Source organism: Podarcis melisellensis, assembly GCF_964234715.1.
Source record: "Podarcis melisellensis genome assembly, chromosome: 5".
NCBI classification, from domain to species: Eukaryota; Metazoa; Chordata; class Lepidosauria; order Squamata; family Lacertidae; genus Podarcis; species Podarcis melisellensis.
In genome coordinates, this window is record NC_138537.1 from 41419818 (window position 1) to 41437742 (window position 17925).

General features: G+C 48.5%; 2 protein-coding genes across 3 annotated transcripts in view; one reads left to right on the forward strand and one right to left on the reverse strand.

Moving 5' to 3' along the window:
• Nucleotides 1-10112, forward strand: part of DNMBP (dynamin binding protein) — a 49039-nt gene extending 38927 nt beyond the window's left edge. For both annotated transcript variants that reach the window (XM_081911534.1, XM_081911535.1), the window contains 12 exons: nt 863-962; nt 2464-2611; nt 3051-3068; nt 3835-4034; nt 4589-4719; nt 4807-4911; nt 5106-5234; nt 5727-6059; nt 6891-7073; nt 7239-7437; nt 7949-8379; nt 8960-10112. In XM_081911534.1, coding sequence (XP_081767660.1) covers nt 863-962; nt 2464-2611; nt 3051-3068; nt 3835-4034; nt 4589-4719; nt 4807-4911; nt 5106-5234; nt 5727-6059; nt 6891-7073; nt 7239-7437; nt 7949-8379; nt 8960-9145 — 2163 coding nt within the window. In that variant the 3' untranslated portion in view covers nt 9146-10112. The remainder of the gene's footprint in view (nt 1-862; nt 963-2463; nt 2612-3050; nt 3069-3834; nt 4035-4588; nt 4720-4806; nt 4912-5105; nt 5235-5726; nt 6060-6890; nt 7074-7238; nt 7438-7948; nt 8380-8959) is intronic.
• Nucleotides 10113-10471: 359 nt separating this feature from the next.
• The window catches only part of ABCC2 (ATP binding cassette subfamily C member 2), a 32025-nt gene continuing 24571 nt past the window's right edge, over nt 10472-17925 (reverse strand). Inside the window, exons 25-32 of the mRNA XM_081911530.1 lie at nt 17226-17425; nt 16334-16460; nt 15413-15514; nt 15174-15317; nt 14661-14819; nt 13362-13528; nt 13030-13224; nt 10472-11400 (exon numbers count right to left, since the gene is read on the reverse strand). Coding sequence (XP_081767656.1) covers nt 11271-11400; nt 13030-13224; nt 13362-13528; nt 14661-14819; nt 15174-15317; nt 15413-15514; nt 16334-16460; nt 17226-17425 — 1224 coding nt within the window. The 3' untranslated portion in view covers nt 10472-11270. The remainder of the gene's footprint in view (nt 11401-13029; nt 13225-13361; nt 13529-14660; nt 14820-15173; nt 15318-15412; nt 15515-16333; nt 16461-17225; nt 17426-17925) is intronic.

Consider the following 17925-nt stretch of genomic DNA (forward strand, 5'->3'; position numbering starts at 1 on the left):
ATTGGATATGGAGGGTTGGGCTTAACCAGAGATATCTGCCCTTAATTCTAAGCATACTGTCTCTCAGCCTGACCTACCTCGAAGGGTTGTTGTGAGGGGGAAAGGGGGTGCTATATGCACCCTCAACTCCTTGGAGGATAAAAATGAGATAACAGAATATTGCGTGAAATGGAGGTTCTGATGGATGACATTCCCTGGAAGGTGTGGTGGGTGCAGAGAACAACTGTTTAGGTCTGGGATAGAGAATCTATGACCCTATTGAATTGTATTAATCATTTTGATGAATGGTGTTTTATATTTTCCGATATTTTGAATTACTTTGCTTTATTTTATGTTACTTTGTTTGATAGTACAGTGATTGTAAGGTTTATTGTTTTTAATTTATTGCTTTTTATTTTGCTATTGTGATTCTTGTGAGACACTTTGAGCTCAGTGTTTGTTTTTGCAAAAAGCGGAATAGAAATATTAAATCAAAATCAAACCTGTGGCTCTTCAGATGTTTTCGTCATCCCTGACCATTAGCCCTTCTGGCTGGGACTGATGGGAGTTGGACTCTGGAGAGCTACTGGTTCCCCATTTAGGTGACGCTTAGGAGCTAGAAGGGCTGCTTTCAAGCCTGCGGGTGCTCATGCTGGCAGTGCTGATGCCAGTTTGTGTATATACTGGGATGTCACTGGGCATCAAGACCTGGAGAACTCTGGTGTTCTCCCACAATGTTTTGTGTCTTCAGAGAGAAGGAAAGCTGCCAAGGACTAGCTCATTTGTGTGAGCAGGGTGTGTCCTTGGGAGCAGCCTATCTGTAAATAAGAGTCCTCTGTGAAAACAATTTCCTTTTGCTTCAACACACTCCCTTGCTTCCTAGGTGCCACAGGTAGACTGTGAGGGGCTGTTTGGAAACATCCACGGTGTCATTGCCTTTTCTAAGCAGTTGCTGAGCACCCTGAAAGCTGCAGATGCTGTTGGTAGGTGCTTTGCCCAAACCTTTGGGGCATCTCTGACCCTAGGAATAAGAGTGGAGCAAAGGATGCTGGTTAAAGTGGTCATAGGCAAGGCAACAGTTCAAGTGGTCTATTCCAACAAGGCCAATGCCTGGGCCTGACTTCCCTTTGTTTCCTTAATTTATAACCAGACCCAGTGTGGTGTAGTGGTTAAGAGCGGTAGTCTCGTAATCTGGGGAACCAGGTTCGCTTCCCCGCTCCTCCACATGCAGCTGCTGGGTGACCTTGGGCTTGTCACACTTCTTTGAAGTCTCTCAGCCCCACTCACCTTACAGAGTGTTTGTTGTGGGGGAGGAAGGGAAAGGAGAATGTTAGCTGCTTTGAGACTCCTTAAAGGGAGTGAAAGGCGGGATATCAAATCCAAACTACTACTACTACTACTACTACTACTACTACTACTACTACTATTCTTCTTCTTCTTCTTCTTCTTCTTCTTCTTCTTCTTCTTCTTCTTCTTCTTCTTCTCTTTTGAGGTCTCCTGGCTTCAGTAGGGCTGGGATAGAGTCACTGTTCCTTTGCTAGCCTACAGCCTGATCTGTATAGAGTCTGGCATATCGAAGTACATTAAAATCAGAGGTTAAGCAAGTGACTCTGCACAGTACAGCCCAAGGCAGGCATTGCACCTTCTTCTCTGCTTGCAAGCAAAAGTAACTCCAGATGGCTTGAGTAAGTGAATCAAGCTATAAGGAAAGGTTTTTTAATGGGTCACCAGTCAATAGGACATGAGGGAATCATTCCTTCCTGCTTTGGGGGCTCTAAATATGGCAGTTGCTTAGCCTTCAGCCTGTTCTTGGTTTCTCGTTTCATGGTGTCTGGGATGGAAGAGGGGAAAGCAATTTGCTGGGGAGTGTAAGCAAAACCCACCCTCATGCTCACAAGCCACTGCAGTTGCATTTATTTTTATTGATGACCCAATAACACAGTTCTCTGAGCAGCTCGCAAAGATAAAATGATGTAGTACACGGCGCAACTGCAGCATAAAAAATTCCAACAGAAAGCGACATAAAACCCAAATATGCAGTAAGTGGGATTAAAATTCCGATTTTAAAATCTCAGTTTTTAAAAATCTGGGAGAATAAGAACTTCATCTGGTGATGAATAAATTGTAAAGAAGGTGCTACTCACCTCACTTTACCTGCCTGGGCCATGTGAAGGAGGGCCACTAAGGTTTGGGCAGGTAGATATCAGAGGAGGCAGATCTTTGGGGTATCCTGATCCCAAGCCCTTGAGGGCCTTATACATAAGAGTATCTCTCAATTTCAGTATAGCCATGGGTATGTAAAAAGGCAGAGAGATGTGTTGTTGGGCGCCCATGTGTAAGTATTGGGTGACACCCTGTCTGCTCCCCTACCCTTCTGGATTTGCTGCAGTTTGGGAAGGGGAATATTTTTACTGGCTGGCCATTAAGAACCATTTCCATCAGGAAGAGAGCTGCTGAGTGACATGTGCCTTTTCTCCCCTGAAGGGCCAACATTCCTGGCATTTCGGGCTGAGCTGGAGGATGTGTACAAAGTCTACTGCCAGAACCACGACGAGGCCATTGCCCTTCTGGAGGCCTATGAGAAGGATGAGCGGGTCCAGAAGCATCTGCTGGAGTCCCTGGAGAGCCTCAGGTGAGAGGGCAGCTGCCCGGGCTCCTTTCTCACAATCCCACCCAACTGCTGTGCTCTTGACACAGAGGGATAATTTGGCCCTGATCCCCTCTCCTTCCCACTTAGAGCCGAAGAACCTACTTGTTTGTTACTGGACTCCGCTGGTTTGTGCTGGGAACAGAATTTCAGGTGCTGCCCAACCACTGAACATGTCCTCCAGACTTGACCCTCAACCAAAATAGGGCAGAAGTGTGGCCCTCCAGATGTTGTCAGTCTCCCAATTCCCAGCATGTTTCATGGTCAGGGATGGTGGGAATTGTAGTCCAGCAACATCCTCAGCTTCCCATTCCCCCCAGGCGAGGAGTTTCCTAGCTTGAGTGCATCTTAGGCTTTTGCTTAGAAGGTGGAGCGGGCAGCAACCATTCTAATGCTTTTTCTTATTTTATTTTTTTCCTGTCAGGAGTCTGTACACTGAATGGTAAGTGACCTTTTTATACCATCAGTCTGTTTCTTGCTGTTCCCCAGTTACATTCTGTGCCTGATTTCTCTTTGTTTCCTTACCTACTCACAAAAAAATGTACAGTACGAGTAAGGGTTTGGGTCAATCATTCAAATCTTTATTATGGTCATAGACCAGAATACAAGGGTTTGAGTATTTGTGCATCTCTGTCTGAGGCAAGAGCAAGGAGCATGTCTGGGAATGGGGTTCCTACAGGAGTGGGAAGAGAGGGCTGTAAGAGATTATAAGGAGTTCAGACTGCTGTGACCATCTTGGCCTGCTCAGGATGGGGAAGGAACTGAGTAAGATGTGGGGCAGGAATGCTACTAGGCTGGCTGGCTTTTAGGAAACAACTAGTCAACCATCCAGGTATTGTGAGTTCAGCTAGAAGAGGATGAAGAAGTGACTGAGTTTGGGACGAATGAGATGAGCTGGTTTTATGTTGTCTGATGATATATAGTCTTTTGGGGGAGGAAGACAGGTGCGGAGTGTCCGTATGTGTCCCAATGTATTTATTTAATAAATGTGTAGGCTACCTTTCAAAAGATGAATATCTTTTCAAGGTGGCATAGGCGATTTAGTAAAAACATTTTTAAACAAAGCATCTCACATGTGCATGCACATAAGCCAAAGAGCAGTTGGAAGGTGGGGGTTGGTTTTCCTGGGGTGCAGTGTTTGTGGGCTGAGAGTGTGGGTGACAACATATGGGATCCTCTGTGCTAACTTCCCCCACCCCTTTTCTCAGGGGCTGCACCAACTACATTGACCTGGGCTCCTTCCTGATCAAGCCCGTTCAGCGTGTGATGCGCTACCCACTGCTGCTGATGGAGCTTCTGGGCGCCACACCTGAGTCTCATCCTGACCGTGCTCCCCTGGCAGCAGCTGTCCTTGCTGTCAAGGAGATCAACTGCAACATCAATGAGTCCAAAAGGCGAAAGGACCTGGGTGAGCTGTGGGGCAGGGGAGACAATGTGGGGAAAGGGGAGGAGCAGCACAAGCACCCGCTTGAGACAAACGAGTAAGCCACATGGGGAAGATGAAAAGCAGCCAAGCATCCCTGTGTGGAAGAGTTGGGTACCGTCTGTGGAGACTGAGTGTACAGCAGGCTGGCTGTTGGGGGGGGGGAGAGATTGAGAAAGGTGAAGCACCTTCTAGTGGCTGCTGGGTGTAATAGCAAAAGTCCATTTGGTTTAACCCAGTCATGCTTAGCTGGCAGGATGCATTATCCAGTTATTGCTCCCTTACAAAGAGACAAATGTCGAAAGGCAAATGAGCCACTTACCTCTGGTGCTTGGAAGTGGTGGTGTACTGTAGGCTAGAAGTGAACTGAGAGAGGATTGTGTCTGGGCTGAGAGAGAAACTCCCCAGGATGGCACAGTCTTTAATGGATCTTCTGTACTCTCAGGGGATTAGACCAGGTGACCATTGTTGTCCCTCACCACACCCTGTTATTCCACGACTCTTGGGAGCTGACTCTTGCTTCCACCACTCTCTTTCAGTGCTGAAGTACCGGAAGACTGATGACGACAGCCTCATTGAGAAGATCTCCAAGCTCAACTTCCATTCCATCATCAAGAAATCCAATCGCGTCAGCAGCCACCTCAAGCACCTCACAGGTTTTGCACCGCAGGTAAATGCTGACTCTGGCTACATGTCTATGGGAATCCATCACAAGCTCCACGGTACCTATCAAATCTCCTCCTCCTCCCTGTTACAGCTCAAAGATGAGGCTTTTGAAGAGACCGAGAAGAACTTCCGAATGCAGGAGCGGCTGATTAAATCTTTCATCCGGGACCTTTCTCTCTACCTTCAGCATGTCCGGGTGAATAAACATATTTGTAGGGGATGGGACAGGACCTTGTGAAGAATTGGGGACTGAGGGGACCTTGAGGGTCCTGCCTTGGCTAGCTTTGGGCAGACGTTTCTGCGTCACAATCTTGGCTCTGGTTGTGGCTGGACTTGCAGGGCTTGCAAACTGCTTTAGCCCTGCTGAGGTCTGTGTCTCTCTGCCCTCAGGAGTCTGCCTGTGTTAAAGTGACAGCAGCACTGAGTATGTGGGACCTGTGCATGGAGAAAGGCAGTGCTGAGTTGGAACAGTTCCAGAAGGTCCACCGTCTCATCAGCGACCAGCTCTTCTCTGATTTCGTGAGTGAGGTCTTTGCTTCCTTCCTGGGTCAGGTGTTTCCTCCTACTTTCTGGGCACAGAATCAGTTGGCTGCAGAAACAGAAGGAGAAGAACTTTGGAAGAGGCTAGAAAAATATTTCAGTATGAGGGAAAGGCATAGCGGGAGGTGGGGAGGAGCTTTCAGGGTGATGAAGCCATTGGTTGGTGGAGGAGAGCTTGTGGCAAGGAGCTGGGATAGAAGAGATATTGCAAAATGGGCTTTCTCCTGAAATACAGATGGAGTGGTACTGGGCAGAGCAGGTGCCCTTCCGCCTTTGTTGACACTACAAACAAATGTGTATTGTCTTCCTCCTCCTCTTCTTACTCCCAAGGAATTTTCTGCAGCAAGATAGAAACAAAACCCTTCCTTCCTCCAGTACAGCTTGTACTGAAACTATAACAAAATAATGATTTGCTACAGAAACGTGTGGGGGAAAGAGCATGCTATTTTGGTGTCCTTGTGCCCCTTGCAGAAGGAGCGCACAGAGCGGCTGGTGTTCTCCCCTCTGAACCAGCTGCTGAACATGTTTGCCGGGCCTCACAAACTCGTGCAGAAACGTTTCGACAAGCTCCTGGACTTCCACACATGCACAGAGCGAGCGGAAAGGCTGAAGGACAAGCGGACCTTGGAAGAACTGCAGTCAGCTCGCAACAATTACGAGGCCTTGAACACGCAGCTGCTGGATGAGTTGCCCAAATTCCAGTGCTGCGCCAAGGAGCTCTTCACCAGCTGCCTGCGCGGCTACGCGGAGGCCCACTGTGACTTTGTGCACCTGGCGTTGCAGGAGCTGCAGCCTCTGCTTTCCGTAAGTGTGCAGGAGAGGCCAGGACCGTGCAGGCTGCCCATCCTGATTGGAGACTAGCGAGGGTCAGAAGGAAAGAGCATATAGGGCTGCCTGATTTGCTGCCCCATTGCATTTGCTCTATGTTTTCAATGAATGCCCTCTCCAGTTGGCGTGGAGGAGGAAAAGGCACACACTAGGTCAGCACAGCGCTCTTTAAAAGTTGCCTTCTGTGCTGGGATTTCATATTGGCTGTTGCTTTCTCTCTCTAGTGCCTTTGGACCTTCTATCCTCAAATCCCCTCCGCTAGTCCGATGGTTGTGAGTGACCGTTGTGCCTTAAACAATCTCTGAATTCTCATGAGTTTATTCTTTGCCCCAGGCTGTAAATGCCACTGGGGGAAATGGCAACAGGAAGGCACTGTTGAGCAAAGGAAGCTGCCTTTTATACTGAGTCAGACCCATTGGTCCATCTAGCTCAGTGTTATCTACGTTGACTGGCAGTGGCCCTCAAGGGTTTTAGGCTGGAGCCCTTCTCAGCGCTACCTGGAGATGTTACGGATTGAACCTGTGACCCTTTGTATCCGAAGCTTGTACTCTGCCCCTGAGCTATAGCCCTTCCCTTACAGGCCCTCTGAAATGGAAGGCTCCTTGGGATGAGGATCTTGACACAGGACATAACTCTTGATAATGGGCTCTATTAGTAAGGAAAAGAAGGCACCAGGTCCTGGGTTTCTAGAGCTGTCTCTGGGTCTTCCCTTCCTGGAGCATGGCTTCATAGTGGCCTGTCTCTTGTGCTTAGCCAGGCTCCCCGTTTCCACTGTTCTGACGGCCCTGCCTCCCTCCTCTCTCCTAGCTGCTGCAGGTGGTTGGCAAAGAGGGCAATCTGGTTGCCATCTTCCAGGAAGAGCATAGCCGTGTCCTCCAGCAGCTGCAGGTCTTCACTTTCTTCCCTGAGAGCACCCCCGCTGCCAAAAAGCCCTTTGAGAGGAAAAGCCTGGAGCGCCAGTCAGCACGGAGGCAGCCGCTTCTGGGAATGGTGAGCAACTGTGGGGGCAACGATGGGCGGGGGACTCCTCATTCAACATGGGCACTGTCCTGTGGTGGGCGGCCTTGGCTTGAGGAACCAGGTCCAGGCATAGAGCACTGCGTGTCACTGCATCGCCTTCCCCATCACTGTTTGGTGCTGTTGCTTCCCTCACAGCCCAGCTACATGCTGCAGTCAGACGACCTCCGCGCCGCCTTGCTATCTCGGTACCCCCCTGACAAGCTCTTCCAGGCTGAGCGCAACGTCAACGCCGCTCAAGAGTTGGACATTTCATTGCTGGAGGGTGACCTGGTGGGGGTCCTTAAGAAGAAGGACCCCATGGGCAGTCAGAACCGCTGGCTCATTGACAATGGAGGTGAGTGGAGGCCTCTCTTGGACTCCAGGCAAACCGTGGGACACCTCCTGTCCGGAGGAGCTTGTTCTGTATCTGTTCTTTAATTTGTGCAGGTTCCACACTCCCACCCAATCTGCCGCTAAGTGCATTTATTTTAATTTCTAAAGGAACCACCTGTTCTTTCCAGATATCAATCAAAGTCACTCTGGTAGAGCTTCAAATTCCTCTTTTAATGACAGCTGCTTATCACTCTCCCTAGTGGCCTCAGGAGCTATATTTACTGCTAAGCAGGCTGCTGAGTCTCTACAGGCCCCAGTTCTTTTCCTTTCACATGGCTTTAAAAATGCCACAAGTATTTTCCTTTTTATGCGTGCACAGCTGCAGTGCACATTCTCCACCTCCCCAGTTCAGTGTTGTTCCAGTGTCCACAATGATACCGAAACCTGGTGCTGGGAGACACCTGATGCAGCTGTTTCCCAGCGCACTGGCCATGCCCTGTCTGTGCTTCTGATTTCCGACCTTCCCTCTGCAGTGACCAAGGGCTTTGTGTACAGCTCCTTCCTGAAGCCATACAACCCACGATGCAGCCACTCAAATGTTTCTGTGGGCAGCCATTCCTCAAGTGAATCCGAGCACAGCGGCTCCTCATCTCGTGGCAGCAGCACGCCAAGCAGTATAGTGAGCAACGCATCTGCAAACAGCCCTCAGAAACCTCCGCAGGACTCGGGCTTCCAAGGGGATTTAATGAGCTCCCTGCAGGCCCTTTCAGAGGTGGATGCTGCTGAACAACCTAAGACTGGTCCTGTAGACTCTGCTCAGCCACCCCGGGCCATTCCGGCATCCCGCCGATACAGTAACCCCGACCCACGCAATGGGCTTCCGGCCCGGCCCAAGGCCAGGGCGACACCTTCGCTGGAGAATGGCAGCTTGAGGCCGAGGACCAGCGAGTCTAAGGGGAACCAGGTGAGTGGGGAAGAGGCATATTTCTGTCTCTGTTAATGGGCCATTTCTAATTCGACTGGCTAGCTGGCACAACCAAGGCTTCCTCTGAAAATGAGCATACAGTGGTACCTCAGGTTAAGAACTTAATTCGTTCTGGAGGTCCGTTCTTAACCTGAAACTGTTCTTAACCTGAAGCACCACTTTAGCTAATGGGGCCTTCCGCTGCCGCTGCGCCGCTGCTGCACAATTTCTGTTCTTATCCTGAAGCAAAGTTCTTAACCCGAGGTACTATTTCTGGATTAGCGGAGTCTGTAACCTGAAGCGTATGTAACCCGAAGTATCACTGTATTGGAAGCCCAGAGTGAGTTCTGTTCCATCTAATTCAATACAGCTAATTCTTGGGACTTTGAATATTCAAATTGTATGGGCTAAGATATTTTTAGCCTGCTTTTCAATTTGACAACAAAATTCCCAAAGCAGGTGTTTACAGTGTAAAAAAAAAAGGGGGGCAGCCTGGGACATGTTCTGTGGGGCTTTGAATGGTGTGGCATCTTTCTTCCTACTTTTCCACTGACCTCCTCCCTGTTCTTTCTACTTTGAGGTCTACTATGCTGTTTACACTTTTACGGGACGGAACTCAAATGAACTGAGCGTCACCGCCAATCAGAGACTAAGGATTCTGCAGTTTGAAGACATCACGGGGAACCAGGAGTGGTGGTTGGCAGAGGCACATGGGAAGCGGGGCTACGTGCCGTCCAGCTACATTCGGAAGACTGAGTACACGTGAAGGATGTTTGTCTGGAGTTGCCAGGAACTGCTGCCTTAATCGCTGTTGGAGCCAGGCTGAAGAGGGAGGCCTTGTGCTCTCCATCCCCTTCCCCTATGGTTTCAATTGGATACATTTTGGGGGAGCCAGACCAGGTTTCCTGTGAAGTTGAATGAAGTGCTTCCAGGGGGTTCTGCTGTTTTACCCTAATGAGACTGAACCTCTCTGTGCCTAGTCCTGAGGGGCAGTGCCCCTCGCCTCAAGCATTGCTGTGTGGAGTTTATTCCCCCTTGAAGTAGGTGTTTAGTCTCCTTTGACTAACAAGTTTCAGACTAGCTGCCGGTTATGCAACTGTGAGGCATCTGGCAAATGGTAACCCAGGGGGCTGGGTGTGCCCTGTCAGATCAGTCTAAGGATCCATCTTACCTGCTTCCCAGTAACCATCCTCATGCTTCTAGCAGCCCACTAGCAGAGCCTGCAGGCAATGGCCCCTCATCTGCCCATTTGTCCCCCAGCAATTGGTATGCAAAATCTTCGCTGTCTCTGAACTTAGATGTTCCATTTAGCTATCATGGCATGGAACAGTTGCAAGACTGAAGATCCACTACAGGCTGGCCTCTTGTTCAGTAGTGGATCCAATACAAAGACAGGTTGCAATTTTGTTTTCCTGCAGACTGCAATGTTGTATGCAAGGGTGCTGGAGATTAGCTACTGAAAACGAGAGCGCTTCCTTTCTCTCAGTGTTACTTGGCATTGGCTGTTGCAAAGTGCATAACGGCTCCTTCACGCAGCTTCAGGTGGGGTCTGGTGGCACACCTTGAATGCCGCTCTGTGTGTGTGTGTGTGTACATACTGCTAGGACCACCTTGCCCCAAGTCAGATTTTTTTTTGGGGGGGGGGGTATTCCTGCTCCAAGATAAAAGAGCAGAGAATAACAGCTGCATTGTGCCTCCTGAGCTGCTGTTTTGTAAATAAAAACTTTTTCTGACATATCTTGAATGATTCATGCACAGTCCCCCTTTTGCATTACCCCTTCTCCTTATGACAGCAAGCAGCATGCCTCAACCTGAGCACACAAACACCAAGATTGTCAGGAAATTAAATATTATGATGGTCCAGGGATGAATGGTAACAGTACTGGCAAAAATGGGAGATTGACCTATAAGAGTAAGAGCACTTATGCCTAACTTTCCTTTGTGCCAAGGAAAATCCTTCTGGAATATTGGGAAGGGTGGGAACACCCAATAGCAAGAAAAGCAAACTTGTATTTTCATACTTTGCTTCCCCAGTGCCTGCTGCACCAGGGGAAGTCTAGGGCCAGTAACATGCAAGAAATGTTTGTCCCGCTTCAGTAATTATTGTCCATTTTATTGTATTTTAAATACAACATAAGATGCCTCAGGAACTCAGGTCAGTAGACAGGGTATGAAAACTTTTTTTAAAAAAGCCAGTGCACCCCACATTTGAAACACCTTGTGACAGCAAATTTAAAAGAAGGGTACAGAGACTGGACTGTTTGGGACAAGATTCCCAAATAGTTATTAGTCAGCACCTTCCAGCACTTCTCCGTGTACTAAGTGTTGTGAAGTTCTAATTTGTCACCTAAATCCTCTCCACCCCACCTCTAGATGAAGGTGTGAAACCCCATGCAAGGAGGAGGAAACAAAAGCTGCTGGTATCCCCAAAGAAACATCAATCTGGAAGGTGATGCATTTTGGGGGTAGGGGGGTGATAAACAGAACCAGTTAAGACCAAACACCACCAGCATGTTTTTGCCTACTTCATAGCACGGAGAATTGTATGGGAACTTCTGCGCTGTGTCTTGAAACAAAGGAGGAATGGTAGAGCTTCCGTTGATCTTTTCTATCTTGGAGGGCGATAGTAAAAGTGCACCCCTTCTGCAGAACCATGGTTGGCTTATAGGCAGTGCTTGAGTTCAGGGCCAAGAAAATATCAGGTAGCTGTCTGTGAAGATACAAGCTGGTTGAGTGCAGCGTGCCCAGAAACTGTATGATGATACAATCTGTGCTTCAGGCGTAATATCACTGCTGCTACAGACAGTGTTGGCACCCAGTCAAAGGTGAAAGTCCAGGAAAAGCTACCACAAGTATGCGTGAAGCTGGCCTTGGTCTTGCTGCCCTTGCCTCTACATGGCAGTATTCTGGCTTCCTACAATTCCAGCATCCTTGGCCATTGCTGCAAAGATGCTTTGCTGTTTAAGCAGATGATCAGGGCTGTCAAACTCCACAATCCTTCCCGCCTGAAGCACCATCACCCTGGAGTGGAGAGAGAGACATTTGAGATTGAGCACAAGCACCCATATCTAGTTGCACACAGCTCCTAGCACCTTCCAGGTTAGCAGTCAGAAACTAAGTGGTGTCAATCTGTATGGCCACCGCAGGAAAAGAAAAGTTGACACCAGAAACTCTAAAACTGACCCCGCCATCTACATTCCTGAGGAAAAGACGTGGAAACTGCAACAGGGCGGCTCCAGAGGGAGTTTCCGGAATGGAAAAGGGAAAGTGGCCAGAGGGTGGAGGGAAGGATAAGAATCCCTTCAACTGATCTGGGTAAATAATTATTGGCACTGATGGTCAACCTGGCTTGTGTGGTGGGGTTGAACGTATTCCATCCCTTAACAATTCACCACTTCACTTTAAAAAATATGGGAGTCACTGAGCTAATAATGCATCCAATATTTTATACAGCAATTTCTGTGTCCAATTGCTCACCCTGAAAGGTCATCATCCTATCAGAGGAACTTTTGTTTTGCTGAGTTGAGTGGGAAGCACAGGCTCAACCATTGTCCCAAAAGGTTGGGCTGATAGAGCCATTGCAGCTCCAAAGGCTTCTCTGTTTTGTTATATTCTCCTTTGGAAGTATTGGTTACTGTAAAGCAGATTTAATGAGGTCATCGCTTTCCTTCCAGATCTGCTTTGTAGCAACTTACAGCCCAGTCTTGGATGCCAAATGTTGTTAAAAGGTTTCTAGAAATCCATTGTTCTTCTTGTTGTTTATGTGCTTGCAGCTAAAAGCCAACCTGAGAAGGGATTTGCTTTCCCAGGAAAAAAATTGACCTGCACAGCATTTACTGTGCTTTTCAAGCATTTGTTTAATGCAGGCTTAGGAAAACAACAGGCTTATTTTCTAAAGTTTTATTTCACTGCGCTGCATGCTGAGTTATTTCTCTTGTTTGACTATCAAAGAAAACCATTTGTATGCAGTAGGCCTCTAAATACAAGTTGCTGGAAACCACGGTTGGAGAGAGAGCTGTCAGGCTGAGATCATGCTTATGGGTTGTGGGCCAACAGGCACCTGGTCGGCCACTGTGAGAACAGGATGCTGGACTAGGTGGGCCTTTGGCCTCATCCAACAGATTCTTCCTATGCTCACTAACCATTCTGAAAGCCTTTCACTGATGGACTTCAAATATTGGCTTTCTTCAGGATTGTGTGTCAACGTATGTAAGGATATTTAGTACAGGCCACAAACTATCTGGATTTAGATTTCCAAATGTGTTGTCAGTTCTAGGAGCACCCAGTGGAAGTTTTAGTGGGATGATTACTGAATGACAGTTTACTCCATGCAATTCCACTGTTGCTGTAGGTCAGTGTTTCCCAAACCTGGGTCTCCAGAATGTTTTCAGACAACAACTCCCATCATCCCTGACCACTGGTCCTGGTAGCTAAGAATCATGGGAATTGTAGTCCAAAAACAACTAGAGACCTCAAAGTTTGGGAAACAAGTGCTGTAGGCGCTTCATCCATTGTGGGCCAAGGGAACCTTTGCTGCTTTTTTCGTGAGACCATGAAGCCCTGAACCATTACAGCTGTGTATGATGAGAGAACGCCACTCCAAATCATGCCAGATTTCACATAGCATGCCCACAACCCCACAAACTGTACCTGTGGCTGTCCATAATGGTGTGCAACCGATGGGCAATGGTGAGCACAGTGCAGTCTGCAAACTCGCTCCGGATTGTCTCTTGGATCAGGTAGTCAGTCTCCATATCCACAGCTGCCGTGGCCTCATCCAGAATAAGGATTTTGGATTTCCGGAGGAGGGCCCGTGCCAGACAGACAAGTTGCCTTTGCCCCACGCTGTGGAAACAAGATCAGTCCATCACTAGCTAAATGGATGCAGCTGCCTGCAAGGGGCTAGGGACCAGCTCTTCCAACAGTCTCCCAACTCTTAGGATGGGAGCACCGCACAGCAGCCCGTATTACCCTTCCTATACCTCAGGTTGTCTCCTGCTTCGCTCACTAGATGGGACAGTCCTTCAGGCAGGCTGTGTACATAAGACTTCAAGTGTGCCAGCTCCAGAGCATGCCAGACTTCTTCATCCGAGTGCTGGTCAAATGGGTCCAGGTTCATGCGCAAGCTCCCCGAGAAAAGAACAGGATCCTGTAGGTACAGGCACGAGAGGCTTAAGGCAGGTATGATTGGAACCAGCAGCATGGCTAGGCTGAAACAAAGTGGTGATCTTCCTTTCAGCCACACCCAAGTGCTGAATAGGGAGCTACAGTGTGGACAGGGTGAAGTAGGCAAGGTTCTTCAGCATCCCATCTCTGGGATCCAAAAGCTACGGTTTAAGCCGGCATGGAAGGTCTTCCACTAGGGATGATCTTGGTCTGCAGCCATATATGCTTTGGGGGTGTAGAACATTCATGATGGGCCCTGCAAATGACCCCCTTCTATTCATGCCCCCTTGTTCAGTGTTACAAAACAGGAGGTGGTATTTGCCATCTCATCAATATAGGAGTGGAGGACACAGGTCTAATAAGGCCTGCTAGACTGTTTTGTCCAAACCATGTGCACCTGATGTCATATATGACCTCAGCTGAGGGGCAAGTAAAGATGGACTGGGTCAAAAAGTGGTTTGCAGTGCATGGCACTTTGAAGCCCTAATTATCACCTGCTTCTTAGGTCCAGTCGTGACTGACTCTGGGGTTGCAGCGCTCATCTCGCTTTATTGGCCGAGGGAGCTGGCGTACAGCTTTCGGGTCATGTGGCCAGCATGACTAAGCTGCTTCTGGCGAACCAGAGCAGTGCATGGAAATGCCCTTTACCTTCCCGCTGGAGTGGTACCTATTTATCTACTTGCACTTTGACATGCTTTCAAACTGCTAGGTTGGCAGGAGCAGGGACCGAGCAACAGGAGCTCACCCCGTCGTGGGGATATGAACCGCCGACCTTCTGATCGGCAAGTTCTAGGCTCTGTGGTTTAACTCACAGCGCCACCCACGTCCCCATCTGCTGCTTAGGGGGCTGTAAAAGATTACTGAGGGTTTTAAAGCACCATGCACAGCATGTGGGCAAAAACTGGCCACCTGATGTGGTCCATGTGATATTCTCCACCCGTCAGCCAGAGTGGGGAATAACAGCATGGGAAGCCCTCCTCCACGGGAATCAGCAGCATCAATGCAATAATGGAGGACACCCCACACAGAACTTGATATCGGTATTCCACTCCCTCCCTCCAAGCATCCAAAGCCTGGCCTCAGCTCCTTCAAGCCAGGCTTACTGGGTGTCTCACCTGTGGGATGATGGTGATGTTCCGGCGGAGATCATGAAGTCCAAGCGTTGCTATGTCAAGCCCATCAATCAGGATTTTGCCTCCAGCTGCCTCCAGGATGCGAAAGAGGCAGTTGGTGAGCGAGGATTTCCCAGCCCCAGTTCGGCCCACGACACCAACCTGAAGCAAGAGCATCTCAAGGGTTAGATAAACCAAATCGCTTTTATTTCTCAGTTATCCTTTCCTGGTTCATTCATGCAACTAGACAAGATGCTGCATCTCTGCTCTGGTTCCTGTTGGACAGGTCTGTGTTGCTTCTGAACTTTGAGCTAAGAGAATTATTCTTGGAAGCTGAGCAACCTAGAGGTTTTCAGGTCCATGGGATGCAGGCTCAGCAAATAAAGGACAGTATCTGCTATGTTGTAAATAAGAGCTTTCCCCCACATGTGACTCCTTTTTTCTCCCAATGTGTGCTTCCTTCCCTTCTCAGCAGCCTCAACCAGCTGTTTACCTCCCCCCCCCCAAGTGCCTCACCTTCTCTCTGCTCTGGATCTCACACTTGATCCCATCGAGAACCAGCTCCAGCCCAGGCCGATACCGCACTTGGTAGTCTATAAATCTTATCTCTCCATTGTTGGGCCAGCCAGAAGGTGGTCTCTGGGCTGTTACCCATGGTGCCTGCAGGAGAAAGAATGGGCAAAATATGTTTGAATCATTGGGACTTCTCCCACAGCACAGCAATCTTGCAAACCCCATCCCACAGCTCCCCATACCTCATTTTCCACATGTGTGTATTCATGCACTCTCTCCACAGCCACAATGTTGGTCTCCAGCTCCGAAGTCATCCGCACCAGCCAGTTCAATGTTTGGGTGATCTGCATGGCAGTGGAACCATCATTAAAACAGCCCTGGTCCTCCAGCCCTTCCCCTTCCCTGCCCCATACTTAAGAGAGCCCATTGCATCCCATTTGGCCACATTACAGACACAAGGAAGAAAGGCGCAGGAGCATGTCTTCTTATGAGAATCCCTTCTTAAAGGCAGAGTGGCCTCCTCTCACACTCCCAACAGGAAGGCTTGCCATCATCATTACTACCATTTATTAATTAAATTGATATCCTGCCCTTCCTACTGAAGGAATCCAGGGCAGCAAACACACAAGTGATAATTAAAACATCTAAAAACAAATTCCAGTACAGATGCAGACTGGGAAAGGTCTCTATTGAAAGAGTTGAAAGAGATAGGCAACAGAGATGGTGCCCGTCAAATATTTAACAGGAGAAAATTCCAAAGCATCGTTGTCATAACAAGAAAGGCTGGGTTCCTATATTGTGTGGAATAGACCTGATAAGACGCCATCTGCAAGAGGCTCTCACCTGCGAAGTGCAGTGATCACTGATGGGGTACATAAGGGGTGAGATTGTATTTTAGGTATCCTGATCCCAATCTGTCTATACCAGCACCTTGAACTTAACCTGGCACCTAGCTTTGTAGTGAGTAGCTCTTGGGCTTCATGACAAGACTCCCTCTCTAATCCACTTTATTTTCAACACCTGATGGTTTATGAAAACAGGTAAAAAATAAATTGCAAGAAAACCCCCAAATTAGGCACTAGATTCATAGCTTGTGTATCAATGCGCCTTACAAAGTCCCAGTATAGCCGTTATTCTGGCCGCTTGTGGCCTCAGTCACTTACATTGAGAGCTGAGGAGACAGAGAGTCCCACAATGCCACTGTCCAAAGTATCCTTAGCCAAGACTGCCAGTAGCGCTGCAAAGAAAACCACCAGGTTCCCCACAAATTCTAGGCGCACAGCCAGCCACCTGTAAAGAGGAACAAATGCGGAAGGGAAAGGTGAGTGCTCCATCAGTACCACAACCTGCAGCATCGCAAATCCAGCCACTGCCATTGAGTAGAAGAGGTGTTCCTGCTTTCACTTCAGAGCCAAATTTTAACAATTGGCTTCTGGCAGTGATGCCTAAGCACAGCTTCCCAAATGCTCAGCCTGTACCAGCCCATTTAGAGTCATGTGAGAAAGGAAGGCATGTTACTTTGAAGTAACCTGGGTAAGCTGCACACCTAGAGAGGCTCCACCAGGCCAACAGAAAACTGTACACTGCTTTTAGGCTTTGTAGTAACACCCAAACTAAAAAAGTACACCTGCTGGTGTTGTCTGAGGACTGGTGGTCCCTTTTTGAGGACTGGGGACACCTTTTCAGCTTGGGGGCCACATTCCCCTCTGGGCAAAGTTGCAAGGGCCACGTGCTAGTGGTGCGCAGGGGCAGAGGCAAAGGTGGCCAGAACCATGGGTGTAAAATTTACCTTTGTACGGCAGGCTAGTTTCTACACACACTCCTACACCCAACACCCACCCTCCATGCAGAGAACCAAAGGCAGAGTTCAAAGACACATTCCAGCCTGGCAAAATCCATTCAGGGTCTGAAATGGAGCGAGGGAGGGGTGTGGCCTGGAGAGAGGTCTTTGGCACAGAAAGAGAGTCCCAAAGAGCTGGATTTGGCCCCACAGCCTGAAGTTCCCAACTCCCTGATTTAGAGAATAGGCCAAAACCTTCCACATCACAGCCTCACCTGTTGGAAACAATCCAAGAGTACACAGACTTCTGGTTGATGTCCACAAGCTCTTCGTTGTGTTTCAGGAAGCGTTCCTGGTGCCCGTAGGCCCGGATGACAGAGAGCCCCGACACTGTTTCGCTGAAGTGGGAATAGATGGGAGACCGGGTGACCGAGTCCAAACGCCGCAGCTGGCGGGAGGTGGCCACATAGAACCGCTAGGAGGAGAGAAACACACTAGTGATAGCCACAAGAAAAGCAGAGACCTAGCCTTACCATTATCCCTCACTCCTAAAACCATTGCTTGCAGCAGACCCTCCAAGTGTCCCTATTTTCCAGGGTCAGTCCCGTATTTACAGAAGCCATCCCAGTTTCTGATTTGATTCCAGAATGTCCCACTTTTCCTTAGGACATCCCTATTTTCATCAAAGAAATGTTGGAGGGTATTGTATGCAACCCATCCCTGAGCCAAGGAGATAAAGTAACTACCGGTATATAACCTTTAGAAGACATCTGAAGTTAGCCCTGTATAGGGAAGTTTTTTAATGTTTGTTTTTTAGATTTTTTTTAAAATGTTGGAAGCAACATATGGGGCAATCTAGTCAGATGGGCAGGGTATATATAAAATAGTAATTATTATTATTATTACAATTACTATTACCATTGAATAGGATGTCCCTATTTCCATTGGATAAATGTTGGCAGGTATGTTGCAGCT